Below are 12192 nucleotides of genomic sequence, written 5' to 3'. Positions count from 1 at the left end.
TAAGTGGTAAACCTCACATTAGTGCTGGAACAGGATATCATTCAAGAAAGTAATCAAAACCTGTTACATCTTTAGCAATAGTGCAGATGTATTACATCTCAGTACACCAGTATCTGTTTCAGAAATATGCCTTGTTTTGAGCAAAACTATTAGGGATCAAGGGCCCCCTTCCCATCACTCTTATCTGTATTTACCCAAGGGAATGCAGGACGTTGCCCAGAGCTAGTCCCATTTCTTGACAGATTGCAGAGAGCTGTAACACACGTGCACTGGGGCCAAGCAGCTGGCATTCATACAGCAGTTTCTTAGAAGCCATTGCCGCCGTGTGTTGCACCGATGAAGGTGCTTTTCCATTTAATGAAGCTGAAGGGCTGGGAAGATGACAAGGACCCACGCTTTCTTACCTGAAGCAGCAGGCTTGCTCAGCTGATTCCATCGGTGCTATGCCTTCCATTTGCTCAGGCTGATACGCTGCATCATTAGCAACCAGCCATGAGACCTGGCCTGCATTTAATGACAGCTTTACAGAAGAAAGAGCTTGTCCACTAAAGGAAATGATTATTTTATCTGGAAACTGCTGTGTGTAGGAAGGAACCTCTGCATCCATTATCATTTTATCAGTGGTTGAGATGGCCTCAGCTGCACTACAGGCAGGCACAGCGTGCAACTCTTCTTTAGGAGGTGGTGGTTGTGGAAGAGATGAGAGTCCTTCCTGCAGGAGGACTGAGGAAACCTGATTTGTATCAGTTGATAAGACAAGGATCTGGGTGTCTGAGGGTCCTAGATCTCCACTGATGGAGGACCAAGGTTGCATTCCTAGTTGTGACTTGGAAGCCTCAGCTGCTGAGGCAGCAGAAACATCTTCCTGAAGAGTCTGCACAGTGGTTGCCACATCCCTCACAAGACAAACAGAACCACTGCTATCTTCCACATGGGCAGGGAGCTGTGCAGGGTCAGAAGGCACACGCTCAAGTTCAGATCCCTCAGGGGATAAAGCTCCATCAGGTCCAGTGGGGTTTGTGCTTTCTGGAATGGAACTGGTTGGTGATGGGCACAGAGTTACTCTGGAGCTACGTGAAGTGAGGTCTTCAAGATGATGATCTTCCTCTCTGTCAGTACACGATTCCTTTCTCTGGGACTCAGTAAGAAGCAGAGCCTCATCACAATTTGATGTCTTCTCTTCCAGTTCCCCATTCCAAGTTTCTGTAAAGTAATAAATAAATAAATAATAAAAAATAAAAGGCAGAAAACAAACACATAATGGCAATGCATTAGCAACTGTTTTCATTTAAGTAAAGATTGATAACAGTCTAGTCAATCAGATGTTCTACAGCACATTTATGAAGCTTCCTGAGAGGAAATTTGTTGCTTCCTATTAGGAAGGGGAAAGAAAACTCAGAAAGCACTGGTACCACTTCAAAATCATGGGCTCCTTAACTGTATTCCTAACCGTGCAGTGGTGACTATGTTCTCACCCACTGCACAGAGCTTCTGTGCCTCTTTCACAGATCTGGGTACAGTTGAGATGCAGCCCACGTAAGTGAAAACTACTTGCACCCACTCATGTTGGAACATCATCTGAAAATACCCTAGAAGAACAGACAACAATTATCTTACCCCGCTTGAGATCAAATTTTTCAATCACTTCTGTTAAAACCAAATCTGGATTCTCTGAAAACAGAAGCACAAATTAAGCTGGAGTTAAATATGCACTCGAAGAGCTTACGCTATTCAGGTAAGGATTGGTACAAACAAACCTTTTTGGAAGTCAATGAACTCTTGGAAATAGGAAGCTAAAAACCCAGCAATGTCTTCTGGTTTCTGTTTTATGACAGCTCTGCTCACACCCTCAAGCAAAGTCTTGAGGCAGCTCAGAACATTGTCTGGAAGCTCCATTGTCACACACTGAGGCCGGCTCACAGCTTCTCATCTGCAGCAAGAAAATGCCTGAGCTGAGCACCTGCACATCCCTGTAGGATTCCAGCAGCACCATGGCAGTGGCCTAGGCCACCACAAACCTTTTTCCAATGCTTCCCAATGCCACTTTCCCTAAAAGGGCCCAATCATTGACAACCCCTCCTCTGGGTTTTTATGTAGCAGAAGTCTGAATGGCCAGCAAGCTAGGAAACCGTAATGGTAATTCAAAAAACACCCCTTTTCCAAAACAGACAGAAAAACACCAACATCACCAAAACAACCTCTTCTTCCTCCCCCATGACATGACAAAAGACAATTACCTTAAATCAAGGCTTTTCAGGGCACACCTGCCATCCCCACATCACCCTGGTACCTGCTTCTGCTGCAGCCTCCCCTGCCCAGGGCTGAGCAGAGTGTGATGTCACAGTTCCCATGCATCATACCTATTGACATCCTTCTGAAAACTGTCAGAACTCTGGGTCTGTGAAACTGCACAATAAAAGCCCTGGAGACATTTAGATACAGATATTATAAAAACAGGGAAAAGTATAATTAGAGCTCACCAAGCAGAAGCATAATCCAGCCTAAATATTTATAAAAGCTTCAGTCACTAACAAACAAGCACAGCATAGGAACTTACAGGAAAAAAAAAAACTGACTGGGAACCGAATCACTGTACTGGAACTTGAATGCTATTTTTGGAAGCCATCTTAAGAACAGTACCAGCTGCTCTACTAAAACACATCGGCCTTTGGCCCAATGCTGGGAGCATGTCAGCCTAACTGGAGATAGTCACCTCGTCCCACCAGCCTTTGACCCAGATACAGAAGTGGCAGCTTCTAGACAATGTTAAAGTCTTACGTGAGCTAGAGACTAATTAATAGACACAAGTTCAGTGACTTACGGTTCCCCAGACAAGCTTTATGCTTTGAGAAGAAAAAGAAATCAGTTTGTTCATTAACTTTTCATTAAATATAATTTACAGAAGATAAATCACACTGGTTAGAAGGAAAGTTATTTTTTCCCCCAGTATGTTAAACACACTGCTCTGAACAAAACAGGGGTAGGTGTTATGCAAATGTTTCTTGCTCAACCGAGTCTAACAATCTCTCTTTCTTCCTCTTCACCACTGGAACTCTGTCTTGGAAGAAGTCACGTCGGAAGATAGACAATATTTTGGAAAAAGCAGCAATCAAAAAGTTTGGGGTAATAAGAAAACTGAATGTGAATAGAACTGTCTGTGGCTAAAACACTGGTTAAAATACAGGGACTAAGTAGGTCGTGAAAATCTTGGGTGAAAAGGCAAAGATTCTGAGCAGGAGCATGAAGCAACACTACCTACTCTGGTGACCTGCACTGGATCCCAAACTTGTTAAAAGAATAAAAACACAGTGAAATAGGAGCAGCTCAGTATTTAACTCCAGAGAGCTTGAAGTGGAACTCGTATCCTTGTATAATCCCACCTTATCTCAAAAGACTTGCAGAAGGCTGGTTTCTGAAGCCTTTTCTCCTCACCTCAAAACATCAGGATGAAAGACAATGTTGTATAAACATCTACAAAAACTCTCATTAGCAGAGTTTTGTTTGACAGCTGTCAGGATGACAAAGTAGAGGCAATGTATCTGTTCAGCTTACTCCCAAAGCTCAGTGTAGTCTACCACTTACGTTACAGACTGCCTCTAGAACCTCTGCTGATCCAATGACGAGCATGCTCATGCATATTCAGATTCCAGTTGCTGTCCAATCCCCTTCAAAGACAGCTAAAAATATAACTTCTTAATATTAGCTTTAATCTTACGTTTTTGCGACTGCATAATTCTTCACGCAATGATTGCTACCACTGTTAATATGAGTGAGTATTTAGTAATGGCTGGAAAAGGAATTCAAGTCTCACATGTGATACTCTGCTTTTACTCCACTGAAAAGTTCTAACATCACCCTTGTAAAACCACATACAGCTCTACACCACTGTAATACTTACTGTTCAACTTTCAGATAGCTACAATGCAGCTTGGAAGCAAGAACACGATCAGATATTGGGAAAACAATCAGACTGCTGTAAACTGAAAAGCAATTCAGTACCACATTTGGGGAATTTTATTTCAGAATAAAGCATAGCTGGAATAGAAAACAACCAGAGACAGGAGAAATTAAAGGGTTTGCTTCAGAGTAACTTAGAAGCGTTTTTCCAAAGTGTAGGGATACAACAAACACACCTGTGTTGGCGTTTTCTTAGAAGTATGTAAAATCTCATTCGTTCTGTGGTTGATCTCAACATGACACATGTAACTCACTTTCTAAACCAGGAGACTGAAATTATACTGGAAGAGCAGAAGCTGAGGTAATTACTGACTAGAAAGCTTTCTTACAGAGTCACTTGACATCCCAGAAGATTTTCCAGTACTCAACACCACCTTGTTGAGGAGGCCACCAATTTGAAAGACAAATTCAAGGAGCCAGGGAACAAAACGCATGTCCACGTTTCTTTTAATTTTACTCAGAAATATAAAAGTGCAAGTTCTGTAAATTAACAACATTTACAGTACGTCACAATAAATATGCCACTTTGTGACATCTATAAATTCTAGTTATTTGAAATGAGTCATATTGAGATAAAAACTCCATCAACATCAACAAAAAATACCTGACTCAGTAAAGATATTCTTAACATGTTAACTAGCAAGATGCATATTCTATTATTGCTATTAGACCATGCCTCCGAGTTCCAAAGTATAAAAACGTATCAGTTTGCACAAAATACAGTTGAAATTTTTCTCATCACAGGCACAATCTAACATAAAAAACAAACGTGACATTTATAAAGCAGAAGATTCTCCTATGGAGGGAGAAAAAATTACAGAAACCGATGGTTCCATTTCAGTGATGTTTTGCTAAATCCACAGAAAAGCTGCAACTTGCACAGAGTTAAACCTTTACAGGAATATATGGTGTCTTTTTGGACTCGCTCTTGGCCCAGTGAGCAGAACAGGCCTTGTAATCAAGTTTACTACAATTTGCTAGCTACCTCCAACGTTTGTAGACCCCAGACATCCCAACACCAATCACATGCAGGTGCTTTGTGTCCTGAATAGCCTAGGCTCATGGCATACTTAAGCAGTGTTTGAATGGAATTTTGCCATTAAATGCAATGTTTCTATCTATTTACTCAGACTGGACTGTGTCTCTGACACAAAATATTAAAAGGTAGGACAAAATAAGATTTCAAGTATACTGAAGACCTTTCTTGAAAATTATCATTGGATTCTAGGAATTTGCTATGTATATACAGACAATATATTGTTCTCTATTCAATACTTATTTGGATAGACCAATTCAAAAAAGGTTGAACACTCCTTTGTGATTCAATATTACTGATTAAATGGAACAGAAAAGCTGACAGCGTACTATCTGCAACACACCTACATTTTAGAAAAATAAAGTCTCTCCTCTCCTTCAGGAACTGCAATAGAGGAGTGTAACTGCTCTAGAAGTGCAACCGATTCCTTTGGCCTACCAAATCCAGTATTACTTTTCTCCTCCATGTCAGTCTTGCTTTAGATGCAACCTCAAAAGCAAATCAATGAAGATTAGATGTGGGGCAAGGTATGAAACCTTGGCAACACAGCAACGTCTTCTGCAACAAGTTAGAAAAAGAAGCAAAACGTTTAAGCTAAGGAACTGTTTAAGGCAACCTGACCAAAGTAAAGATAAGGCTTTTAGAGAATTATTTTCAAAGATATCCAGTTTTCTTAGCTTTGCAAAGTAACATAATTCAATTAACTTCCTGGTCAGATTTCCACTCATAAGTTTCTTTAAAAAAAATACCTTCGTTACTTTCTAGGTAATGATACTAACTGAATACACAACACAGGGAGATGCTACAGACAAAATGTTTTTTTGTTGTTGTTGTTGTTGTTGTTTTTAAAAAATCTACGAACAAGGACACAGATGGCCAGTATTGAAAACAATATACATATATGTGATCACGATGTAAGTTTCAAGCTCTTAGAGTGTCTTCAGTAAGTCAACTTCAAATGTCAACGCCACAAATTTGGAATATCATATTGAAACTTAAGATAGCATAGTATTGGTAAAACTACAAAAATAGGGTTAGAGGTGGGTGGTGGGCGTACTGTTTTGTCTGATTTAATAGCTGTAAAAGCCACTGCGATAAAGGCTTAGCAGCTTCAATGGAAAACATGTAAAATTACTGTATGTGGCCTAGTTATCTGAATGGACTGGTCAGAATATTAAGAGCAAAATGAAAATTGCCCTCACTATAATTACACGTAAAGCAAAGTATTTGGCTGGAATGTACCAGAAGCCAAGATCTTAAGAGTTAATAGAATTTCTATCAGAAGTATGAGCTGTGTTGAGAAGGAAGCAACAAATAATGGAAAGGGGATGGGGAGGTTTTAAATTGGCAAATTATTCATCATGAATTCACTGAAATAAAACTCTAAAATTCAGCAAGATCTGCTCTCTGTGCCTAAATGGTTTTCCTTTTTTTGTGTTTTGGCTAATGCTTCAAGAAAATAAGTGTTCTGCCCATTTCCTTCTTCAACATTTGTACCAACTACTTTCACTGTATTCTAATCAAAACAGAAACACCTTCCCCTTAGCATATTTTAGATTTAGATCTACTTTAAAACGTTTAAAAAAAAAAATCCCATCTGCCAACACTGAAGTAAGTTGTGTGCTTATTTAAGCTCCCCTGATGAGTCACTTAATAACTGTGTTCCCCTTGGTTTAAACAAACAAAAAGTGAAGAGTTAAAATACGCAAGGTCACTTAACCTTCTGCTTGGTTGATTTACTTTCAATTGAAATTGTAGTATTTTACTAAGCCATACCAACTCTTAACCATACTATGAAAGTGTCTCTGGCACAAGTGGTTTCCAGAAGAAAAGCTGGTCTTCCCAACAGCTTTTTCTTCTGCTTCATCCTAAAGTGCAGAAACTGTGGGAATGGACAACACAACTTCCTGTTTGTCACTGTGGAACAACTTCCCTTAGAGAGGCTAAGGCTGCATGGATGCGGACATGCAATCTGTTCTCAAAGTCATAGCCTGTAAATTCCTCCTGAAATAAAAAGCATGCATATATTAGATTCCTTCATTTTAGGATATGAAAATAATTTCACTAATAATGCTTAAGAAGTCAAGCTACAAAACAGACTGAAGAGATGAAGTGGAGATTCCATACTGCTATTCATATCTCCGGCTTACAGAAGTTCTAAGTTGGTGAAAAGAGCAGAAAGCTTCAATTTTCAATGTGTTGTTTGGATCCTATTCAGTTTAACAGTACCTGGAAAATTATGCAAGTCTTATAGCTCAAGAAAGATCCCAACACACCAAAGTCAGGGACCAGAGGGAACATGTTTGAAAACTGCAGCTCCCCCCTTCATACTTGTACTGCTGAATCTTAGCCAAAAAATATGGCAAAGTCATAACAGTCCAGCAGAGGTCGCTATTGTGAGCTCTACAGACCTATAAATACGTATCTACAAAACACAAATGCACTTCACATACATAAATATACACCTACAAAGTTAGCATTGTAGATTAAAGGTGATAGACACTGACAAAAAAAAACAAAACAAAAACCAACAAACCAATCCACCACAACTTCTCAGATACCCTCCCCTCTGAGAACAGTAAGTGTGAAGTGTCTTAGTTTTTACCTTGGCTTGGAGAAGTAAGGTTTTGCCTCTTGGCACGGTCTACAAAAAGAAAAGATGCTGCATTAGAATTGCATTGCAAACGTTGCAGAATGTATCTCAAGCATACAGCCTAGTCAGTCTAGAATAGCATCTCATCTCTACCTTGAAAACAAGGCATTATTTCTTATTATAGAGTACTTCTTTAATTTAACGTATTACAAGTAAATAAGAAACATATAACATCTACAAAACAGTTTTTATTATTGACATAGCCATACTAAAATCTCACATAATATGGTTCTAACCGGGTTAATTTAACAAAGATGAATCAGACTGTATGACAGATCTAACATACAATTATGAGTCATTTCAAAGTAACATGCATTTAATAAAAGTGTGCTTTTTATATGCAGTCTTCAATACACTTATCCTCTCTAGTAATGATAATTTATAAAATTCTATTCCCATCTTTTTCATAGTCATTACAGAGCTATCAAATATGAATTGCACAATATCTCAAGCTAGTGAGTGCTATCTTCTAAAAACAGCACCTCTTACCTCTAATTCTAGCTCCTTTTCCCCACCCAATCCCATCTCACATAACACAAGCATTTATTTCCTCACCAAGTGCCACAAGAAGTGGCTTCCTTCACACACTAAGTGGTATCTATCACAGCTTCTCAGCAGCAGCTACAAGCCAAGGCTTATTCAGCCCCGAAACACTCAACGTGAAGCCTGTTAGCTGTGTGGAAATGCTATATATAAAGCAAGAAGGAAAGAGAGAATGCTCCTAATTCTCAGAACCTTCAGATAACCTCACTACCTGCCACCCTTCTACTTAGCAGCAGTTACAACAAATGTAAACTTGTTGGTGAGAAGGAATAAATAATAAATCAAAATACGGTACTTTGCTCATCAAAATCATATAATAGAATGGCCTGGGTTGAAAAGGACCACAATGAACATCTAGTTTCAACCCCTCTGCTATGTGCAGAGTCACCAACCACCAGACCAGGCTGCCCAGAGCCACATCCAGCCTGGCCTTGAATGCCTCCAGGGATGGGGCATCCACAACCTCCTTGGGCAACCTGTTCCAGTACATCAAATTCTTGCTTCAGTGCTGACTGTTCATAAACATCACAGCTACAGAAAGACAGAAGGTTTGCACACCTTTATCTACTTGCTACAGAATCAGGAATGTAGCAACTCCTGTGAAGAATCCCAGAGAGTCTAATAATTTATGTATGAATAAAATCCAGTAACGACTAAGTATGGCATTACAGTGTTATCAACAGATACATGAAGCTTCTCACCCATCAACTTTGTTTCATTGTTTGTATAGTGCTATGCTGATTCTGCACCACACTTTTTTTTTTTTTGCAGAGTTTAAAATAGGTTATACCATTACCTGTGGATTGTCTAATAGAAGACAGCCAAGCTCATAGCAAGCATATGGCTGGATATACAAGTTGTTTTGACGGCACAGCTCATCTTTAGCAGCCTGCTGAAAGTACTATAATAAGAAAAGAAAAGAAGAGACTGAAATAGCATCTTAAAGTAGATTTGATCACTTAAAAATCCAAAAGTACCTTTTAATTTCAAGCATTTGAAAGTAGCCAAAGTAACATGAGAATATGTTAACATTTCCAATGGTACAGATTCTTTAAGCAAGGAGGAGGAGGTTTTTGCTAACACTAATGAATCAAGGCAAAATTATTTGTTTGCATTTCTTTTTACAAGCAGTATGTTGACTGCGTCAAGGTTTTTTTCAATATTATGTTCAATACTATTAAGCCTAACAAGGAGCTTTAACTTTGAAGATTAAGTATATGGATTATTTCAACTACTTCTGAGGGCGGGGTGGGAGGGAGATGTAGTAGCAACAACAGCTCTCTAGTTCCTTATGTAAATTGTATTCAGTCCTGTGGAGGGAAGGAAAAAAAAGAAGTTCTGCCTACAGTGGCAGATTTAATATTTTGCATTTGCTAATCTCTAGTCACCTCCTAGTGTCTAATAGCTCAAAAGCCCTAGAGCAGAAGCAGTACATCCATGCCTTCAAAAGGTCGATCAACAAGTTTTGTGTTTGTTTTCAGTTGATTTTCTTTTTTTGTACAGAGTAAACTCAGCAGCACAAAAACTTTTCCAATCTTCACCCCAGTTTCCACTTAACTCTTACTCCACAGGACACATTAACTGCCATGCTTGCTCAACATCAGATAATTGCTTTTACAATAGAACGGCCTAAATTCAAGATTTGAAAAAAAAAAAAATCAACATATCCTGTTAGAATTCATACAACAGACTGATCAATAGCATTGAAAATTAGCAGTTTGCTTAACAGACTTCCTCAACAGTATTTACTGATTAATAAAATTATGGTTCATAAAATACAACCGATGGTATAATTAACAACTTACCTGAACAGCATCTTCAGAATTTCCCAGGCATTTGTGTATGGCACCAAGAAGCAAATTCCTCAAACCAACAGCTGATGAATCATCAACATCCTGACAAGCTTAATGAAAACATTTCCAATAAACAAATAAGATGGATTGAAATTTTTCCTTAGACAAGAATTGCAATCTACAGTGATTTTTTACTCTAATGACTAAATTTGAGCAGAAAATGTGAGATGCCAGTAACAATCAACGTCAAAGTAATTTAGTTTCCTTTAAATACAACCCATTTTGTGTCAATCTCATCAAGCAATCTGTCACCAACGTAATAATTCCTGTCAGGATTGAATTGGCCCTCTGAAGTCAGAAGCAGTTGGTGCATTCCTCTTAAATGAAGAGAACACACTTCTCTGTTTGTCCTTGAATAATCAGCTGGAAAGTTAAAGTTAAGAAACAATCCACTCCTCCTGTGTTATTGGCAACTGGGTTGTCCCAGGTGTTGAAAGAAAAAAAGTGTGCAGCCCACGGTTCAAGGAAAACAGGGCAAAATATCCAAACATTTCAGATAAAGCATATCAGTTCTGAACCGAAGACAAGTGACAGACACAGAAATCCACACTAGACGTAAAACTCCAGATGAGAGAATTCTGGCATCATAATTCCCAGTGCTGATGAGTAGGTAAGGCTAACCGTTGGGCCAGACTGTGACTCAGCTGCATAGGGCTGTATTGATGCATGTGGTGTACTGATGCACGTAACCATCACTAAATCATGCTCCATTTTAATCAGGCTTATTAGCACCAACTCAGAACAGCTGTTACATCAAGGCTAGTTCCACAAGGAACCATTTGCACCTGTCTGCACCACTGCTTCTAAAGACCCCAGTAACATGGGTGTCTACAGGAATTTTCAACCCTTCAAAAGGAGCTCTGGCAGTCTGGGAACAGTAGAGCTCCTTTAACTTCATATTCTGCCTCATGTAATAAACTCTGCTTGATTTAAACCAGTTCTGCAGTCACCAAATAAACCACCTATGAATAACTAAGGATTGGCTACATTAAGTATTTGGACACAAAGGTAGCGCTGTCAAGTCTCATTTTTATTACAAGTCTCAAGTTACTTGGTATTTTACTTACAAAGATACATGTGGATACAGCTTAATCCCTACAAACCAGAGCTCCTAGCCCCAAGGAAAAGCCTGGCAACTCCCCTCAGAAAAATAAACCACATTGTCCAAAAAGAGAGGAAATAAATAAAAAAAAAAAAATTCCATCATCCCGTCATTCCTGAGATACAAATAATGTATAGCAGTATTTTCACTGAGCAAAAAACCTACAACCAAGGACTGCTGATGCAGACCCATCTGTCAGCGTCAAGCCTTACAAGAAGCTTATCTCTGAATTTTAATCCATATTGCTATGTCACATAAAAATGTGCATCACCAGCTGGGAGCTTATAAGAAAGATCTATATTGCTTTTGAGTATGCAGGACAGAAGTGTCTACTGTTTGCAACCTTTAAGATTGAGTGTTCTACAGGAAAAGAAAAAAAAAATACTAGAGCCTATTTTTACGTGATTAAATCTGATTTTATAAGCTTCACCATTATGTTTTGGGACTAGAAAATTAGGAATGCTACTGCAACTGTTATCATACAATTTAAATGATCATAGCAAACTGCATACCTCACTTAAAATAAATAACTGTATCAAGAATTTGTATTATACCTTGGCTCATATGCTGTAGGTTGGAGAGGGAACAGTTTGGAAGGGCTTTCCATAAGTACAGTACTTCAATGGATGCCAGGACACAGAGCTCTTTGGTTGGCATTTGTTTTCTGAATCTATCTGCCTGCAAATTGGAAAAAGAAGAAGAAAGAAAGATCTGTCATCTGCCCTTCTACAAAGAACATGATATTCACGAACAGTTTATCAAATAGTAACTGCTGCATGAAAGCATCCAACAATTTCCTTAAAAATAGTCTTTGGCAATTCAGTTTTAAAGTTTAAGACTAATAAAAAAGACTTTCTATTTAACTTAAGGGTTACACGTTGATAAAAATCAAAGCTTCTTTATTTGCAGCCTATATTTGTTTTCTTCTGTTCCACAATTTCAAATACATAGCGACTGGATGCTGACATTGCAACATCTGAAAATCCTAAATTGGGTGATACTCACTAGATAAATTCAAAAAGAACCATGGCTTTGATAAAAATGATTA

The 12192-nt window shown here is 38.7% G+C and overlaps 2 protein-coding genes across 2 annotated transcripts in view; both read right to left on the bottom strand.

The window, feature by feature from the left end:
- The window catches only part of CABYR (calcium binding tyrosine phosphorylation regulated), a 4504-nt gene extending 1594 nt beyond the window's left edge, over nucleotides 1-2910 (bottom strand). The window contains exons 1-4 of the mRNA XM_019613981.2: nucleotides 2238-2910; nucleotides 1758-1930; nucleotides 1618-1671; nucleotides 405-1203 (exon numbers count right to left, since the gene is read on the bottom strand). Coding sequence (XP_019469526.1) covers nucleotides 405-1203; nucleotides 1618-1671; nucleotides 1758-1896 — 992 coding nt within the window. The 5' untranslated portion in view covers nucleotides 1897-1930; nucleotides 2238-2910. The remainder of the gene's footprint in view (nucleotides 1-404; nucleotides 1204-1617; nucleotides 1672-1757; nucleotides 1931-2237) is intronic.
- A 1081-nt stretch (nucleotides 2911-3991) lies between these two features.
- The window catches only part of TTC39C (tetratricopeptide repeat domain 39C), a 34139-nt gene continuing 25938 nt past the window's right edge, over nucleotides 3992-12192 (bottom strand). Inside the window, 5 exon segments of the mRNA XM_010708838.2 lie at nucleotides 3992-6997; nucleotides 7599-7637; nucleotides 8986-9090; nucleotides 9995-10092; nucleotides 11699-11822. Of these exon segments, the coding sequence (XP_010707140.1) occupies nucleotides 6908-6997; nucleotides 7599-7637; nucleotides 8986-9090; nucleotides 9995-10092; nucleotides 11699-11822 (456 nt within the window). The 3' untranslated portion in view covers nucleotides 3992-6907.

The sequence above is a fragment of the Meleagris gallopavo genome, chromosome 3 (assembly GCF_000146605.3).
Source record: "Meleagris gallopavo isolate NT-WF06-2002-E0010 breed Aviagen turkey brand Nicholas breeding stock chromosome 3, Turkey_5.1, whole genome shotgun sequence".
Classification (NCBI taxonomy): Eukaryota; Metazoa; Chordata; class Aves; order Galliformes; family Phasianidae; genus Meleagris; species Meleagris gallopavo.
This window is presented reverse-complemented; position numbering and strand designations above follow the sequence as displayed.